The sequence below is a fragment of the Talpa occidentalis genome, unplaced genomic scaffold, assembly GCF_014898055.3.
Source record: "Talpa occidentalis isolate TD23 unplaced genomic scaffold, MPIMG_talOcc4v2.1 talOcc4.2, whole genome shotgun sequence".
Classification (NCBI taxonomy): Eukaryota; Metazoa; Chordata; class Mammalia; order Eulipotyphla; family Talpidae; genus Talpa; species Talpa occidentalis.
The window spans coordinates 91394736-91412872 of NW_023602073.1; the positions used below are offsets into that span (position 1 = coordinate 91394736).

Here is an 18137-nt window from a genome sequence, read left to right on the forward strand (position 1 = left end):
ATCCAATTAGCAAAACTTAAGACATATGGATTGATATAGAGAATTTAAATCATTTCTGGTTTAGGGCAATATACAAATAAATAACTATAAATTACTGTAAAATAATAGATATGTGGATGTTCCAAGAGAGATATTGCTACCTCCACCTACAATCACATCCCCTCTACCTTCCAGGACTTTAGAGTGGGATGCATTTGGGTGCAGATGGAGCTACCCAGGCAAAAGCCTGATGAGATCTGCTGTTTCTAACATGCTAGATGTTCCCTGGCCAAATCTCTCTGCTTCTCCAGATCTCTATTTTGTCTCCCACAGAAAGGAGACAGTGTCCTCTAACATCTCTTTAGAGTCCAGGCCTGAAGTTGCTAATAGAGTAATGAAAAATACAATCAGACAGAACAAGGCCAAAATCTGGAATTTCTATTAGGAAGAAAATCAGACAATCAATGTGAGAGATGACCAGGAGAACATGGATGCAAATTAGATTGAAGCAGTTATTTTCTTACTAGTTCCCTGAGCTGTAATCACAGGAAAATCCACATCTTGTTTTCATGTAACAGAGGTACACCAAGCAATAGACACTGACCCAGAAGTTATCGTAACATCTATCACAAAACTCCAGAAGTAGAACCGACTGCATTTAATCATTTCTTAGCAAATATATGTGGCCCTGTCACCTTCCTCAGGGGGCTCTTGAATGTCTTCCTATTGCTAAGAATCACACAGATATGTTTAATTACAATCAGAGGCTATAAGGTCAGAGCTTAATTATCATTTGCCATCTCAGTGACCGATGGGCTGCCTACCAGGTAGAGGATCTTTCTGTTGGTCATCCCACATTTGCTGTTCAAATGGTCATTCCACATTTGCTCTTACCATATCCTTTCTCAGGAGCACAGATAAATATCCAGAGCAGTGGGAAAGTGATAAGAGAGGGACTAAAGAGGAAAGGGAAAGATGCCAAGAGTAGGTAGGATACCATCGCTGTTAAACATCCATTTGGCTATTTGAGTGCAAACTAACATTAGCAAAACTGTTGCTAAAAATAGTTGAAAAGCCTTGCTCTAGAGTAAATCTGGGAAAGGGAAAGAGGCATTCCCAAGTGTCTTTGCCAGATTTCCTTGCCATTTCTCTCAGGGGCAGGAAAAGATGGAGGTTAAGAGAACAAACCCTAGAGTTAGAGAGAGAGGGGTTCTCCCACAATTACGCACCTGCCTAATCAGTTTTGAACCTCTATTTGTTAATTTCTTTAAAAAGATCAGAGAAGACAACACATGTGACTACACTATTATCATCATCATCGAAGCTCTGTTTCCATGGGCTATCTCCTGAGAAAGTCAGAATCCTTAAAACACAGCTAGAAGCAAACCACAGAATCACACTCTGGTAAAGGAGCTGTTCCTTACCTGAAAGGAATTCATATAGCGAAGGGATGGAGGTAGAGTGGCGTTACTTTTTGATAAGATCAGCAGCAGCTCCAGGCAGGTGGCAGAGGGCAGGGTTAGAGAGTGGACACTGATGTCACCTTCCCATGAGCTGGCAAGCCTGAAACACATTGATTATGTTCACTATCAAAAATATATCTGATCAAAATTATTTAAGAAATCTGATGTAAAAAAGAAAACTTCCAGTTGTGGGAGGGAAATGCAATGTATAAAAAATAGAAGTGAAATATATTAAAAACTAGAGTTAATGTCTAAGACATTATTAAGTGTTTTGAGTATAAAGCAATGGACAATACCATTTTTTCCAGCTCTTTCCTACACACAGTTTAAAAGTCATATGAGATGCAGCCTTATTTGTGAGGGAAATAGTGCGAGGAATGATAAGAGCTAACACATCCACCGATCCTTATGTTCTAAGTCCCGTTCTACGTGTCACAGTTTGTTCAACCCTCAGAGAGCTACGAGATGCAATTACTGTTATCCCCTGTCCCTATTCTTTTTTTTAAAGTAATTAATTTATTTTTTATTCTAACAATGTTTGCTTTCTTTTCTCAGGAGTAGTCCCCATGGAATTTCCCCTGCCCATTCACCCGTGCACCATCACCATAGTGCCTTGTGCTCTTCCTGCCCTTGTTTTGATCCCTCTCCCTCCTCCTTCCCACTAGGATGTGTCTGATTTATAGTTGTCTGTTTATTTTTGTTTTGTTGTGTTGTGGTTTTTTTGTTGCTATCATCATTTTTTCTTCCTATATTCCTCCTATAAGTGAAACCATCCGATATTTTTCTTTTTCCTTCTGACTTATTACACTGAGCATAATCCCTTCAAGTTCCATCCATGTTGCTGCAAATGGTATGAGTTTATTCTTTTTTTGATTTCTAGTCTACAGATGTGGAAATGGTTCCTGAGTTAGATATGCCCTAAATGGCAGGCATGCTTCATCTTATTCAGTGATTTTCAAACTTCTTAAAGATAGATAAGAATCCTTTCATCAAAAAATCTTGTAAATGCCACCATTTATAACATAAAAAAAAAAAGCAGAGCTTCTCTGTTGAAGGGAAAGGTTGGTCAGGGGCTGCCTTCAGCAACCAGAGCAGCCCGTGAAGCATCGCTGTTACGTCCTGTGACACCTATTCGAAAATCCTTACAAATCATAAGATTCCTTTCTTGGTGAACTTCTGTTCTCCCTGCATCACCCACTTAGTTTATCCTTTCCTTGGAGGAATCTTCCTGTTTCTCTCCTAAGATTAACTGCTTATCTCATACCAAACTCACATCTATCATATCACTCCCTCCCCATTATCTTACTTGTATCCTTATTTGGGCTATATCAGTATCTGATTCATCTTAGATCAGAAACATGCATCCAAGGCTTGCAGGTCCTTTAATTTTCTAGCCTAATGTGGAAATACAGATTAGAAAGCTGCCCTGTGCTGTTTTTCCTCAGACACACCTAGGTATTAGTGTTTTACTGGCTACAAGAAATACTAATGTTTTCACTTATGTTTGTATGTTTAAATTTTCAGAATTGATATCCTCCACCCTACCACCCACTAGGGCTCAAGAAGGTTATATTCATTCTGACTTTTTTTTTTTTTTTAACCTAAAAAGGTTTTTGCTTTTTCTGAATTGGATCTCCTGCAGAAAAGGTTACTTGATACTTCCCTGGATTGTGAGTGTCCCTTGGGGACTTATCTGAATTCCTAAAACCTAAGCCAGGCTTGTCATGCTGCAGACCTTACGGAAGGATGTCCCAAGATGAAGTGAACACTGCATGGGGAAAACTGGAGCTCACAATTCAGGGTCCTGCCAGAGTAGAGAACATCTCTGAATGTGTCACTTTTTAAAAAAATATGAGTTTCTACTCATCTTTTGGCAGTAATATTTACAAGAGGAGGGGGAAAGAGTAAATTGTACAAATAAATACTTCTAGAGCAGAGTTATCTTAGGTTATTAAAGTTTTTACATGCTACCCATAATGTACACTTAAATTTTATAAGACTTAGACCTTTGGCAAATTCTGTTATTTGTCCTTTGTCTAGCATAACTAGATAGTGGATCAAACACTTTATAACTGTTGTCTCCAATCCTAAAGCAACCCCTGAAAGGCAGACATGCTTCATCCTATTTTAGAGATGAGGAAACCAAAGCCAGAGAGGTTAAGTGATTGTCCAAAATCATGCAGTGAGTGAGTGACAGGACAAGGGTTCACTTAAGTGGGCCTGAATTAAAAGCATGTGATCTCGGGCCTCCCTGGTGGCGCAGCGGTTGAGCGCTGGGTTGTGAAGCTCCCTGCGGCCTCTGCAGCCCCAGTTCGATCCCCAGTTGCTCCCTGGCCACCGGAGGAGGGTCCCACATAGCGCGCAGACCTCTCCTGCCGCCCGCTGCTCCCCTCAGCAGTGTACTTCGGTCCTTCTGCCTGCTCTGCTCCCTGCTCTGGCTCTGGTGAATTCTCTCACCCTCCCACACTTCTGACTGTACCCAGTGCATGTATAAACAAAACAAACAAACAAACAAATAAATAAATAAATAAAAACATGCCTCTATTAAAAAAAAAAAAAAAAAAGCATGTGATCTCCATACTACACTACCCTGACTCTTTAGGACACAACATGGATCATTATCCTCTCCAAGCTAAACCTAGGAGGATCTTAGTAACTGCATCTGCTAATGCCCATTTCTTCTATAGGTTAACATTTCCACTTGTAAAAAGAAATACAGTTAAGATTATTTTTGTTTTTGTGCAAGAAGTAATTTTAGCTGAAGTAATATTATACAATTGGAGTAGAAAGGGAACAAAGATGGACATGAGTAAAAACCCATGTCATATTAAGTGAAAATAGCTAATATGATAAGAAAAGGGATTAGGAATCAATCCAATAAATGTGTTTTTTACAAAAATTTATATATAAAATATATCAATAATAACCTGGTTTTAAATTTTTCTATATGCTTTCTTATTTATCAAGTGTTATTTTTATAATCAGAAACAAAATGTAATGTTATGGTGATAATGTGATTTCTCATGCAAAAGAATGTTTACATGCTCAAAAGAGTCAGAATGCTAATAAGTAGCTGTGGTGTGATATGTTAAACAGAAATTCAAATACGACTGCACTGCTCTGTCACTCATCAGTGAGTGATTTTTGAATAAGCACTCTTGGAAAAGCCCAGCTTCCTGATAAGATTCTGGAATTCATATACCACCTATCCAAACCACTAAAATTCAGAAAAGGATATTCATCACACTAATGATAAATACAGTCATAAAGAAAAGACACAATTAGCTCTACATGTTATCTGTAATTTTATGTAATTACAAATATCTGCATGGTATGTGAATACAACCTCAGAATTTTTTTAATTTAATCCTCAAAGTAATGTTGCAATTTAACACATTTTACCCCTATTGAGATTCAAAAAGGTGAAGAGTGCTTTCCTGATCATGTATTAAGTGATGGAAAAGAAACTCAAGCATGATCCTCTCCCATCTAAATCCCATTCTTATTTTACTATACAATAAGCAAGGCAAAGGCATATTTGATTTTTTTAACAAGTTCTATCCCTAAGATTGAAAACCCCAAGGACAAATAATGAGGTAAGATTTAGCTATCATAGGACCTCCCAGTTGGTGCAATGGGTCAAGTCTCAGCACTATGAAGCTATGGGCTGCCAATGCAACACTAGTTTGATTTCTGACCACAGAGCTAACCCACATGGCACAGCCGTTCTCTCCTGTCTCACCCACTGCCCCACCTCAGCAGTGTATTTTAGTAGATCTGCCTGTTCTGCTCCCTACTCTGTCTCTGATGAATCCTCTCACACCCCCTACCTCTGACCTATACCCCAGCTCTTGTATGCAAAAAAAAAATTAAAAAGATTTAGCTATCATAGATCATTTTAAAATAATTTGAGCCTTATTTTTGAAATTAGACAAACCAGCTAGATGGTTCAAATTCCTGGTATTCAGCTTGTCCTTCCTTTTCCCACAGTGTATTTTTTCTTAAGTGCCAAGATTTATTTTTTCTAATGTTAAGTTTTACAAATTTTCTCTATATAATTTTAATCACATAAAATGTTAGTTTAACCACTGCATTTACATGTATATGCATACAAAAAGGAATACATGAAAAGTTTTGGAAAGTTACAAGTGGCAGTAACTTCCCCCAAACTTCTGCTAATGTTTTCATATTTATTTTTAGTTCGAACAAAACAAAGATGAGAGAGAAGAAAGAAAAAATGGAGTCTTGACATGCTTAAAATTCAGTTTATCTTAATTACTAAACTCATTTTGTGGAATTTAGGTCATGTGTTGATTAAGCCAGAGGGGATACCCTATTGAGACTATCCACCCATCACCTAAATATCAACATAAATTTCTGTTAATGAGATAAACATTTTTAGAAACAGGATTATAGTAATCCAGAATCTGGACTATATCTGGTATTTCCTGCAAGAACATCCTCTTAGACCTCAATCTGTAAAGTCACTTAAATCAACTAGAAAGATTTCAAAGGGAGCAACAAACTAAACATCAATTGAAACCTATTTCTGTGATTTTTAAAATCCTGGGAGAGGAAAAGCTTTCCTAGGAGACGAGAGCTGTCAGCCAGGTGACCTTACTCTAAGAGACCAAAATGCAAGCAGAGGACACACTATCCTTATTTCTAAACTTATGTCTGATAAAATTCTCTGGAGAAGCAACTATGGCCTATCTATTTTTAAAGAGGCAAGGAGAAGGGACTGGGGAGTCACTTTCTATCACTTCTAATATAAAATGGTGAAACTAAGAAAGAACCAAACACTAATCGATACAAGAAAGAACTTGGGAAAATGAAAAGGTGATATGGTCATTAATGTAATATAAGTGAAAATGACAGAGAGATGCCACAACACTCTTCCAAAAATCAAAACACTCCAAATGAGTCTGACATACAGAAAAGAGAAGAAAAAATAATACAGTATAGGAGAATTCAAGATGGAAATATTTAACTGAATCTCATGGTTTTTATATTTAGTAGTTGATTTGGACATTTCGGACCAAGAAGGACTTCAGAAAGCAAACAAGCTATTAATGATGTTGAAACATAATATTGTTCTTACCTGTAGATTTTTAAAATACAATCAAAAGCTGTAACAATGGTAAAACCCATCCATTTAAGCTTTCAAAATAGCAAAACAGACAACTGACCACAGATGAGTGTTAGAATACTTAAAAACATACAATCAAAATTTTAAAAATGCTTAGGAAGTGCTAAAATCATGAAAACAAAATGAAACTGGTATATCTGAAACAACTGAAACAACAAAATGAACTGGTATATCTGTTGTGATAAAATAGTACTAACAACTTCATATTTAAATATTTTAAAAGTCCTAATTCATAAAACATGGAAAATGTACAAAACAATTACTGCTTATAAATTTCATAAATGGATGAACAGAATTTCTTTGAAATTACAAGAAAATTTGAGTTTTTAAAATCACATTGATGAAACTATTCTTCAATTCTCTTTTAATTAAGGTACTCTCAAGAGAAGGAATTTAAGTACATAATTCCTGAAGCTGTATCAGATTTTGCCTGTAAGACCTAGAAGCTTGTGAGGGTGATATCTCTCCCACATATCATGAAGAATGAAGAAAAAGCTTCCACTTTAAATAAGATACAAACAATGCAGCTCAAAATGAAGTGCATTAATTAGTGCCAAAAAAATAACAAAAGATTTTTTTAACACAAATGTCAGGTGTTTTTGCAAGACTTCAATTACTGAGAATATAGAAAGTAAACTGGCAACACTTTTAATGTAAATCCATCCTTATAAGCACGCCTGCCAGTAACTTGATAACTAAAGTGATACCATCAGAATGTAATAATTTGAAGACATCCATCTAAAGAGGGCAGTCATTCCTTGAGACTTGTCATTATCTTTTGTTGGAGAAAATTTCAAGTACACAAAGTTGTATTTGGAAGAAAATAAAGTTAAAAACCTATCTTATACCATATTCAAAATTATATTCAAAATGCATTAAAGGTGCAAATTCAAAAATATAAATCAATGAAAATACTTCCCGCCCTTCTTTTATATAAATTTATATGTAAAATTCATATATACTCATTACTGGTTTTTTTTCTTCACTTAGCAATGTTTTCAAGATTCATGAACTTCAGAGTAAGACTTATTGCTTTTAGGTTAAAATCTGATTCTAATTTACCATTTTTGATAAAATATTAAAAGCCATTCCATGTTTTTATTCATTCTATAAAACTTTGTATTAGCCTGTTAGTAACTATAAACACATAGAACAGATTTTCAGAGGTTTTTTAAGAGTTCTCCTGGCTCACATTTTTACCACATTCCATTACCAGAGAAAATCAGTTGAAAAAGAGGCTGAGAAGTGCACTTCTAATCCTTTAATCTTTTAATCATCAAATGAATTTATACCAGGGACAGAAGGGTGGTTCAACAAATGAAAATCAATTAACATAATTCACCACATCAACAAAAAGAAAGATAAAGACCATATGGCCATATCAATAGATGTTAAGGAAGCATTTGGTAAGATTCAACATTCATTTATAATGAACACTGTCAAAATACTGGGGATGAATGGAGAACTTATATTTACATAATTAAAGCCATATATGATAGACCAGACCCGTAGCTAACAACATTCTCAATAGTGAGAATCTATTCCACTAAGATCTGGTAAATACAAGGTTGTCCACTATCACTACTACTATTCAACATAGTAATAGAAGTCCTAGCTAGAGCAATTAGACAAGAGAAGGATGGAAAAGGAATCCACACTGAGAAAGATGAAGTAAATCTATCATTATTTGCTGATGACATAATATACATAGAGTAACATAAAGACATCAATAAAAAGCTAATTGAAACAATAAATCAGTTCAGCAAAGCAGCAGGTTATAAAATCAAAACATAATCAGTTGCCTTCCTATATAAGCAATGAGATAGAAGAGAAATTAAGAAAATGTTCCAATTTATAATCACACCAAAAAAAAAAAAAAAACCCTAGGAATAAATGAAACAAAGGAGGTGAATGATTTGTAAAGAGAAAAGTATAAGACATTGTTAAAAGAAATAGAAGACACAAAGAAATGGAAAGATATTCCTGCTGATGGATTAGAAAAATTAACATAGTTAAAATGGCCAACCATCTCAAACCATTATACAGATTCAATGCAATCCCTATTAAAATTTTAATGGCATTCTTCAAATAGATCAAAAAACAATGAAATTCATATTGAACCTCAAAAGATCCCAAATAGCCAAAGCAATCCTAACAAACAAGAGGGAGAATGATAGCATCACACTTCCAGACTTCAAACAATACTATAAAGTTATAGAAATTAAAACAGCATGGTACTGGAACCAAAACAGAAGAGACAAACGGAATAGAATTGAGAGTCCATAAATAAATCCACACCTAAAAGGGACAGTTAATATATGAAAAAGGAGTCGAGACTATACATTGGAGAAAGGAAAACCTCTTCAATAAATGGTGTTGGGAAACCTGGACAGCCACAACAAAAGAATGAAACTAGGTCACTATCTTATACAATACACAAAAATCAACTCAGAATGTATAAAAGGCTTGGAAGTAAGATCTGAAACTATAAAATACATAGAAGAAAATATAGCCAAAACACTTAACAACATAAGCTTCTATAACATCTCTGTGGATAAGTCTCTAACAGCAACAGGAAAAAAGAGAATATAAACAATTGGACTGTACCAAACAAACAAAAAAAACTTTGGCATAATGAAAGAAACTGTAGCCAAAATGAAAAGACACCCTATGGATGGGAGAAAATATTCATATACAATATACTGACAAGGGGCTGATACCAAAGATACACAAAAGACTCAACAAAAAGAAAACAAATAACCCAATCAAAAAATGGACAGAAGAGTTAAACAGGTAGTTCTCTAAGTCATATGGATGGCCAATAGGCACATAAAAAAATGTTCATGATCACTTATTGTCAGAAAAATGCAAATAAATCAAAACCACAATGAGATATCATCTCACCCCTATAAGAATGGCCCATATCAAAAAGACCAAAACAGCAAGTACTAGTCAGCTGTGATGTGAAGTAAAAGGAACCCTCTTCCATTGTTGGTGGGAATGTAGACTGGTCCAGTCTTCTGAAAAGATTAAAAACAGATCTACCATATAACCCAGCAATTCCATTCTTGCTATCTACCTGAATACAAAAACACTAATTCTAAGGGAAACGTGTACCCTCACCCCCACCATGTTCACTGTAGCACTATTCACAATAGCCAAACTGTGTTAAAAAACTAAGTATCCAAAAACAGATGAGTGCTTTAAGAAGATGTGGTGTACATACACAATGGAATACTACATAGCAATCAAAAAACTAAGCTCATGCCATTTGCACAACATGGATGAAACTGGAAGAGATTATGCTAAGCGAAATATGTCAGAAGGAGAAAGACACGTACTGGACAGTGTCACCTCTAAGTGGAATATAGAGAATTAGAATAGGGTCAGCTAAAGCCAAATTCAAAACTTACCAGTGAAAACTGAGGCATTCAGTGAGGGAGGATAAGAGAGAGGGGTGAACACCAAGTTCACAATGGACTATGGTGCTAGACTGTGGGTGCTTTGGTGGTGTGAGTGCTATGGTAACAAAACCTGAAGGGGGAACCCTATACTTCTAAAATACAAACAGCAATGTTAACCAACATTACCTCAATACAAATTAATTATTATAAAAGTGTGTTTGTGCCGACAAACTGACAAATTTGGTGGTTGTTATTAATAGGATACTTAGAAACAATGAATGCAAAATAAATAATACGAATGACAGACAGGGTGACTTGAACAGGCATATATTACTTATATTTAAGAGATGATAAAAAGATATTAATAGAAAGAGGGAGAGTTGGTATTTTTTTTTTTAAGTACCAGGGAGAAAGCTGGCATCCAAGGAATGTAAGGTAAAATTATTTCAGGTGATTTCCATAAACTTGGAACAAGGAAAAAGTCCATATTGCTTGCCTTAGCACATCGTAAAAACAAACTAGGAAATGTGATTTTTTTTTTTTTTAGAAAGTCAGTATCTAACTTAACAGTCCATCTAAAGTCCATTCACATATTTGTTATGTCCAATAAAATCATAATAATAGCCAATCTGCAGGTGCTCTGAGCACATTATGTATTGCAACCCAAACAGGGTCACTTAAATTAATCAGACCAAACAGCTGTTTTAACAGGTGGGTTTCACCAAAATTAAAATATTCTATTCTTGACAGTGCCTAGTAACTCAACCGTTGAAACAGCTGCTCAAGTGTAAGAGCTAAAATCAAGTGTACATACAATCTTCCTCTCATTTGCAACTGTAGATTCTTTAAGAATAGAAGTTCCTAAACTTGTGTTATTTTGACATTTTCTGCCCTGCTTAAATTTTTATACTTATACTGCCTCTCCTCTGACCTTCAGCCAGTATTTTTGCTTTCATCATTTTCTTTTGGTGTTTGCCCTGTCTCCTTCGACTGTAATTGCCAGCTGGTAGTTCTGCACTTCCTGCCTCAGAAATTACCTGTGTGCTTTACACTTATCTTGGAAGCATTTCCCTCCCTGTGAAATATAGGTAGTAACTCAGCAGTCCCCAGGCTCCACTAAGTGATATATTATTTCCAATGACTTATATTAGTGTTAACAGTTATTAACTGCTAAAAGCTATTATGGCTAACAGTTGAAGTGAGACCCTTAAAAATAATCCAAAAATGTTCCCCAGCTAATAATTTTTTTTTTTTTGGTCACTTTATAAATGTCTTCAAAAGTCTGCATTTGTCACCATGATTTCATTTACATATGTTTGTCCAATTTTTTATATTTAACTGTAGCATAGAAACTTACTCAACAACAATGACATTAGCAAAAACAAACTGTTTCATTCGTCTCTGTCTCTAAGGAACCTTTCTATCCATGCATTCATGCATTTATCTGCCCACCTTACTTTAAAATTTCTGCCAGCTGGAATGGACACACCCAACCTAAATTGAGTCTGATAAACTCTTAAAGTCTGCAAAAGATCTTGACCCTGATTTTGAAACATTTGCTTCCTCCCTCATAATGTCCTCACACCTAAAATTGTACTGCTGCATTACAGATAATTTAAAATCCTAGCTCCCAGGGTCTGTCTCAGAATAGATTTACCGCAGGACCCAGACTCATCAAACCAGAACACACCTACAAAGAGGCTGAACACATTTTAAGATTACAAAATTTTTCCTGCAGCAGCTCCAGTTTTTCTGCTAAGTTATGTACAGGATGATTTTGGCACATTAATCTTAGAAACAACTTTTCTCTCATGCCCTACTTCTCAGTGGGGAGGGCAGAAGCCAAAGATACACTTTGCAAGTAAATGCAGATGCCAAAAATGAAAAGGTGCTCAGACCTTGTACCAAGCACCGTGTCCTGGGGCAACTTGACTCCAGTGGAGACACTGGACTACTCCGTGAAACAGGCCTTGGGGGCTTGAAGTCATTTTAATAAGTCATGTCAGACTGTAAATTACCACTGTAGTTGAGTCAAATTTTTTTAATTAAGGGATACTTTGAGTCACTGGCTCTGCTGTCACTATTCCATTATCATAATGTCAGTGCAACTAGCCTCAAAGTCACCTAACTTTATTTTTGAGTCAATCTGTAGGACGGTATTCATTCTTCCAGCTTACAGTACTGTTAGGATCAGTTTTGCTTTACAGGGCTAAACATAGAAAAGTTTTCATTTTTAATAAGAGCTTAGATAAATAACCCTAAATCCCAAAGGGCCTCGTTAAAGCAGTCTCATAAAAGTTTTACACTTGCATATGAGTTGAAAAAAAAAAATGTCTACCTAGCAGTTTGAGCTCCTGCTGACTTCTCTAGCCTTGGGGAAGTTATTGTTGAAATTTATGTGTCTTGCTATCTCAGATGATTTAGAGCAGTCTTATTATGATAAATCACCATGAAGTACACCAAATGAAAGACACTGTTCAAACAAAAATCTCAATTTTAAATACAAAATATACACACAATGCACTCATCCGTATGTTTAAATAGCATTAAGGTTCTGATACATTACACATCTAACCACATTTTATCCTCAGAGTCTAGGATGTAAAAACATATTTTGTACTAGGTGATTTATTTTCCCTTTCTTTTCTTTTTTTAGGAGGTCATTTCAATATATTTTGACTGTATACTAGAGAATTAAAGTTGATGCAGTAAAGTTCCAACAAAATTGGAAACTAAATCAATTGGAATAAGGAGAACATAAGTAGAGAGCAATGTTAACATTTTATCACCTCCCTTCCAAGACTTGGGAAGATCAAGACTGACATCGTGTATTTAAAAGGTGAGAGAATCACTGAAAACAGAACAGAATCCTCTATGTCCAAATAATGAAACACTGGAGATGGCTTTTTAAAATTGCCTCGGAACCTAGCATGGCGCCTCGCAATATGGTAATGCTTATTATCCATAAATAAATAAATTTGCTAAATAAATTCTTAAAAATCAACTTAGAGATCATTTTCAGTCATTTTTATCTGGTTATAAGACTATTATCATTGGTGCTTCTCAGTCCTTGGAGTCAATGACGGGAATCTTTACCCAATTCTGAATATCGGTTAGATTTTAATGATAGAACCTCAAAGTAGAAACCAATCTGAGAGGAATGACGCCCCCTGTGATATTCCTAATGTGCAGTTGTATGCTCTTTGCCAAAAAAAAAAAAAAAGGAAGGAAGGAAGGAAGACACTCTAGTGAGAGCAAGATTCACTGAACCTAGTGCATGAAACATACTCTTCAGAACCGCCTTCTTCAGGAAAATCTGATATCTAACACTTTCTCCTATTTTCCCCTAAATTAAACATTCCCTATTTATTACCATTTCATTTCCTCATATCACATGGACAAGCCTCCTTACCATGGTAGTGTTTCTACCTGGTGACCATGTATTAAAAAGTCCTATCAGGGAGGCCTCCCCAATGGCGCAGTGGTTGAGCGCTGGGCTGTGAAGCTGCCCGCAGCCTCTGCAGCGCTGGTTCAATTCCCGGCCACCAGGCGAGGGTCCCACATGGCGCGCAGACCTCTCCGGCAGCCCACTGCTCCCCTCAGCAGTGTACTTCGTCAGTCTGCCTGTTCTGTTCCCTGCTCTGGCTCTGGTGAACTCTCTCGCCCTTCTGCGCTTCTGACTGTACCCAGTGCTTGTATAAATAAACAAATCTTAAAAAAAAAAAAGTCCTATCAGGATCATTAGTGCACAATAAGATTCAAAGTATATGGCAACTACATGATCCAGGAGTATCATGAGACCAGAAGTGGGGAAGTCACTCATCTCTTGGAGTTTTGAATTCAATTAAGAATTATCTTAGAAAAATTATTTAATTTTACCTGTAGTAAATCTTCAGTACCTCATCTACTTTGTAGATTATATTACATTGTTAGTTTTTTGTGGGCTGACCTGCAAGGCTGTTTATATTTATAATATAGTTTGATATATATATAATGTAGTGTCTATAAAAAACATCCATCTAGTCCTAACAATTTCTTTAGAAAGAAACTTTTGGAACACAATCATTTGTAAGTTGAGAACTATCATTTTTTTCCTTTAGTGAAGGCCTATTATGGCTTTCTAAAGCATGATAGGACACATAAAAATATTTTATTTTTATTCCTCAAGAGGAAAAAAATAATACGTATTCTGTTGAAATTAGCTCCGTTTTTTAATGAAAATTATTTAACCTAAATTTTAAAAGGGGTGGTGTCAAAAATTTGAAAGATATACAAAAGTAGACAGACTAGTGTAATGAACACCCATATCCCAATCACCCAGATTATACATTCTCATTCATTATTCCCCACCAAATAAAAAAAATCCCTGGATTTTTAAAGATAAATTCCATAAACACTATCATTTCATTTGCAAATACCTCAGCATATATTCTAAAATATAAGGACACATTTTAAAATATATCCACAATATTATCATACCTAATAAAAAACAATAAATCTTTAAGCTCATCAAATATTCATATACCCTCAACTATTCTAAGATTTCTTTTTGGTTTGCTTAAATTGAGATCCACATAAAGACCACACATTAAAAGTGATTGATAAATCTTACATTTCCTTTAAACTGTAAATACTTCCATATTTTTTCCTTGTTAATTTTTTGTTGAAGAAACCACATTCTTTGTCCAATAGATTTTCTAAATTTTCCTAATTGCAACCTGATGGTATAAATTCAGAGGTTCTTGTCACCTGCATTTCCTATAAACTGAAATTTAGATCTAGAGACTTGGTCAGGTTTGATGCTTTGGAGAAGATTACTTCATGTGTAGGGTTATACACTTATGTCAGAAAGCGTATAATCAACCTGCTTCTCTCGTCTTTTTGTGGAACTAGTGTCCACAGACAATCATTTCAAAGTTCCATTATTTCATGATGGGTCAGGAAATACTGATATACCAATTCTATTATTTCTTTTTCATTTATCAGCTACATTCCTTCTATAAAAAAGGAAACTTGCCTATATCATTTATTTGGTTACTTTGAGATACAGTTCAGAGAGGAAAGACAGGATAAATACTTGATTTCCTGCCACCCCTCTCCCCCCCACTCATTTACAAGGTCTATTTTTGTTGCTTTCCAAAGATCTGTCTGGTCTTGAATTCAGTATCATACAATTTTAATTATAGAAGCTTAATAATATATTTTAATATCTGGCAGTGCTAGCCCCTCCTATGAGTTCTTCTATTTTTTTCAGCTTTTCCTAACAATTCTTGATTGTTTCCAAATAAACTTTATAGTCAACTTGTCTTGTGGAAAATAAAACATAACAAAATATGATGATATTTTTATTGAGCTTTGTTAGGTTTATATATTAACAAAGGATAACTGACATTTTATGCTATGTCTTGGTTAACCTTCTTATCCAAGCATATGATATATATTTCCATCAGCTTAATGACATTTGTAGTTTCTGCAAGGAGTAGCTTAAAATTTTCCTTATATAAGCGTTAGAAATGTCTATTTTCTCTTTTATTTTTTTCTAGTGTAAATAGGTATTGTCTTTCATCAGATACTCTATGTGATGTTCCATATGAAAAAACATAGTCTCTGTATAACTTATGAATTTAATAAATTATCTTATTGTTTGTGGTAGTTTTTTCATGGATTTTTTTGGTTTCCTGATATATTATCATATCATCCTGAAATAAAGAGTTTTATTTCTTCCTTTCCAATTCTTGTGCCTATACTTACTTTCTCTAACTTAATTACATTGGCCAATATCGCCAATACAATTTTAAAAAGTAAAAAATTTAAAAATAAATCCAAAGTTCAATCATACTACTTATTAGGAACGTGGTGTTTATAATAACAAAATACAGATTTGACAAAATTTGCATGTGTTCACCATGATGTGAAAGCAAAAGTAAAGTTTATAAGGCTGGTGTTGGTGTAAATTCTTATAGCTACTTTGGAAAGCTCTTTGGAATTACCTAATAATGTTAAAGATGTATTCTATGACCCACTCATTGCACTTCTTAAAGAGAAAAGTTCACATATGTTAACAACAAGATATGAACAAGAATGCTCAATGCCACATTATTTGTAGTAGAAAAAAATAATTTAAATGTCAACTGAAAGAATAACAGATAAATAAGTTGTGGTATATACTGACAAAAAATATTTTATAACAATTAAAATAATACAAGTATCAACTTGGAAAAGTCTTAAAAACACAGTAAGTGAAAAAAAAGTAAGTTGCAAAAATATATGACAGTGTTTATTTATATGGTACCTAAAGCATGCAGATTAAGAATGTCTAATTTTTGTATTTATATTTAATGAAAGTATGCATGGTGATCAATAGTATACAACCTTATTTATAAAAGTATGCATGACAATAATAAACAACAAACTTTTCCATTCCCATGGGAAAGGACAAAACAGAATACATTCAGATGAAGTTCTAATTGCGTTAATGTTTTTATCTATCTTTCAATCATAAATACAACAATATGATAAGGTTTACTAAAAACTGGGAATAAGATACATGTTCATTACATTATATAAGAGTTCATTACAGAACTCTTAGGGAATTAGCTAAAGCTCTTTGAGAGACTGCTCCCTCACTGAAGCATAACTTCTGAGAAAGCAAATATTCTTTTACTGATATAACTAGAAATATAGACAAGAACTCTTAAACAATTAGCTTTGACTAGAGATGCATTTGGTAATTGTTCCTCCTTGCTGAGGTCATCAGGCAAAGTTCACATGAGGTCTATATGAGTATAGGCACACCTTGTAGATGTTTGCAGGTTCAGTGCCAAACCACCGTAATAAAGTAAATTTTGTAAAAAAAGCGAGTCACACAAATTTTTTTGTCCTAAAGTGTAAAACAGTTATGTTTACATTATACTATAATCTATTAAGTGTGCAATAGTATGATGGCTAACAAAAAAGCACATACTTTAATTAAAAAGTACTTTATTGCTAAAAAAAAAAAAATAAAGTTAACTATTATCTGACCCTTCAGTGAGTTGTAATCTTTTTGCTGGTGGGGGTCCAGTAAAAAAGAAAAAAATATTTGCATAGTGTAATAACAAATATGCTTGTGTGTATCAAACCTGAAGCTGGATACTGAGTACCAAGTAGTGACAGTAGAAATAAGACAAAAAGATATCACAAAACACTGAAATGATCTACTATTGCCATATCCTTCCTATCCCTCTTTAAACTAGGTATTATTAAAATCTTAGAAATGTCTTTAGATATTAAGGGATAAACATTTAGCATGTTGAAACCAAAGTACAAAGCAAAATCAACTGTAGACAAATTGCATGAAAATAGAATCAGACCTGAAGTCACAGAATTAAGCCCAATACTAAACTGAGTATCACATTTATCTAGAAAAAGCAATCAGTAACTCTTAGTGACAAGAACATACACGACAATATCCAAAGTGGAATTGGAAAGGAATTAAACTAGAATCCAGTACTCAAAAAACTTATTTCATTATAATGTATGTATCATTTATAGATCAACTGTACAAGATTCTTCCAGTAAAAGAGGAAAATATCAAGTCAAGACAAATATAGAGAAAGCAAGAGCTTCTTTATGGTAATAAAGTAGAGCAGGCCTTTCCTACTCATATCTTTCATGGCTAATGAGGCTGTAAACAGCTTAAGGCCCCTGTGGTTTTCACCTCTGATCTAAAATCATGAACCCCTGCCCTCACTCTATAAATTTCATTTTTCTAGGAAGTTGTCCAGATAGCCACTTCCTCCTCAGACCAGGATTGCAATTATTCCTGTGAGGTTTGGAGAGTAAGTGTTAATGCACTGCATACATGTAAGTGAGCCTGCTAAATGATATGTAAGTTTGTTCACTCCTCTGTTAGAAAGATGCATTTTAGCTACTGCTCTTATGCCACAAGAATGCTAATCCCACCTCAATGTTCAAAAGTAAAGGTCAACAAACTTTAGGACAAAGGATCAGATAGTAAATAGTTTAGGCTTGTGGAACATCTGTCACAACTACTCAACTCTGTTGTTATAAGGCAAAAACACCTATAGACAATATGTTTACAAATGTGTTTCAATAAAATGTTACTTATAAAAGCAAGAGAAGTTGAGGGTCCTGGAGTTT

The 18137-nt window shown here is 34.7% G+C and overlaps 1 protein-coding gene across 3 annotated transcripts in view; it reads right to left on the reverse strand.

The window, feature by feature from the left end:
- Window positions 1–18137, reverse strand: part of UBE3D (ubiquitin protein ligase E3D) — a 113609-nt gene that overhangs the window by 47415 nt on the left and 48057 nt on the right. For 2 of the 3 annotated variants that reach the window (XM_054698992.1, XM_037520015.2), the window contains exon 9: window positions 1404–1542. The exons of the other annotated variant lie outside the window; for it this stretch is intronic. In XM_054698992.1, coding sequence (XP_054554967.1) covers window positions 1404–1542 — 139 coding nt within the window. The remainder of the gene's footprint in view (window positions 1–1403; window positions 1543–18137) is intronic. 3 annotated transcript variants of the gene reach the window in all.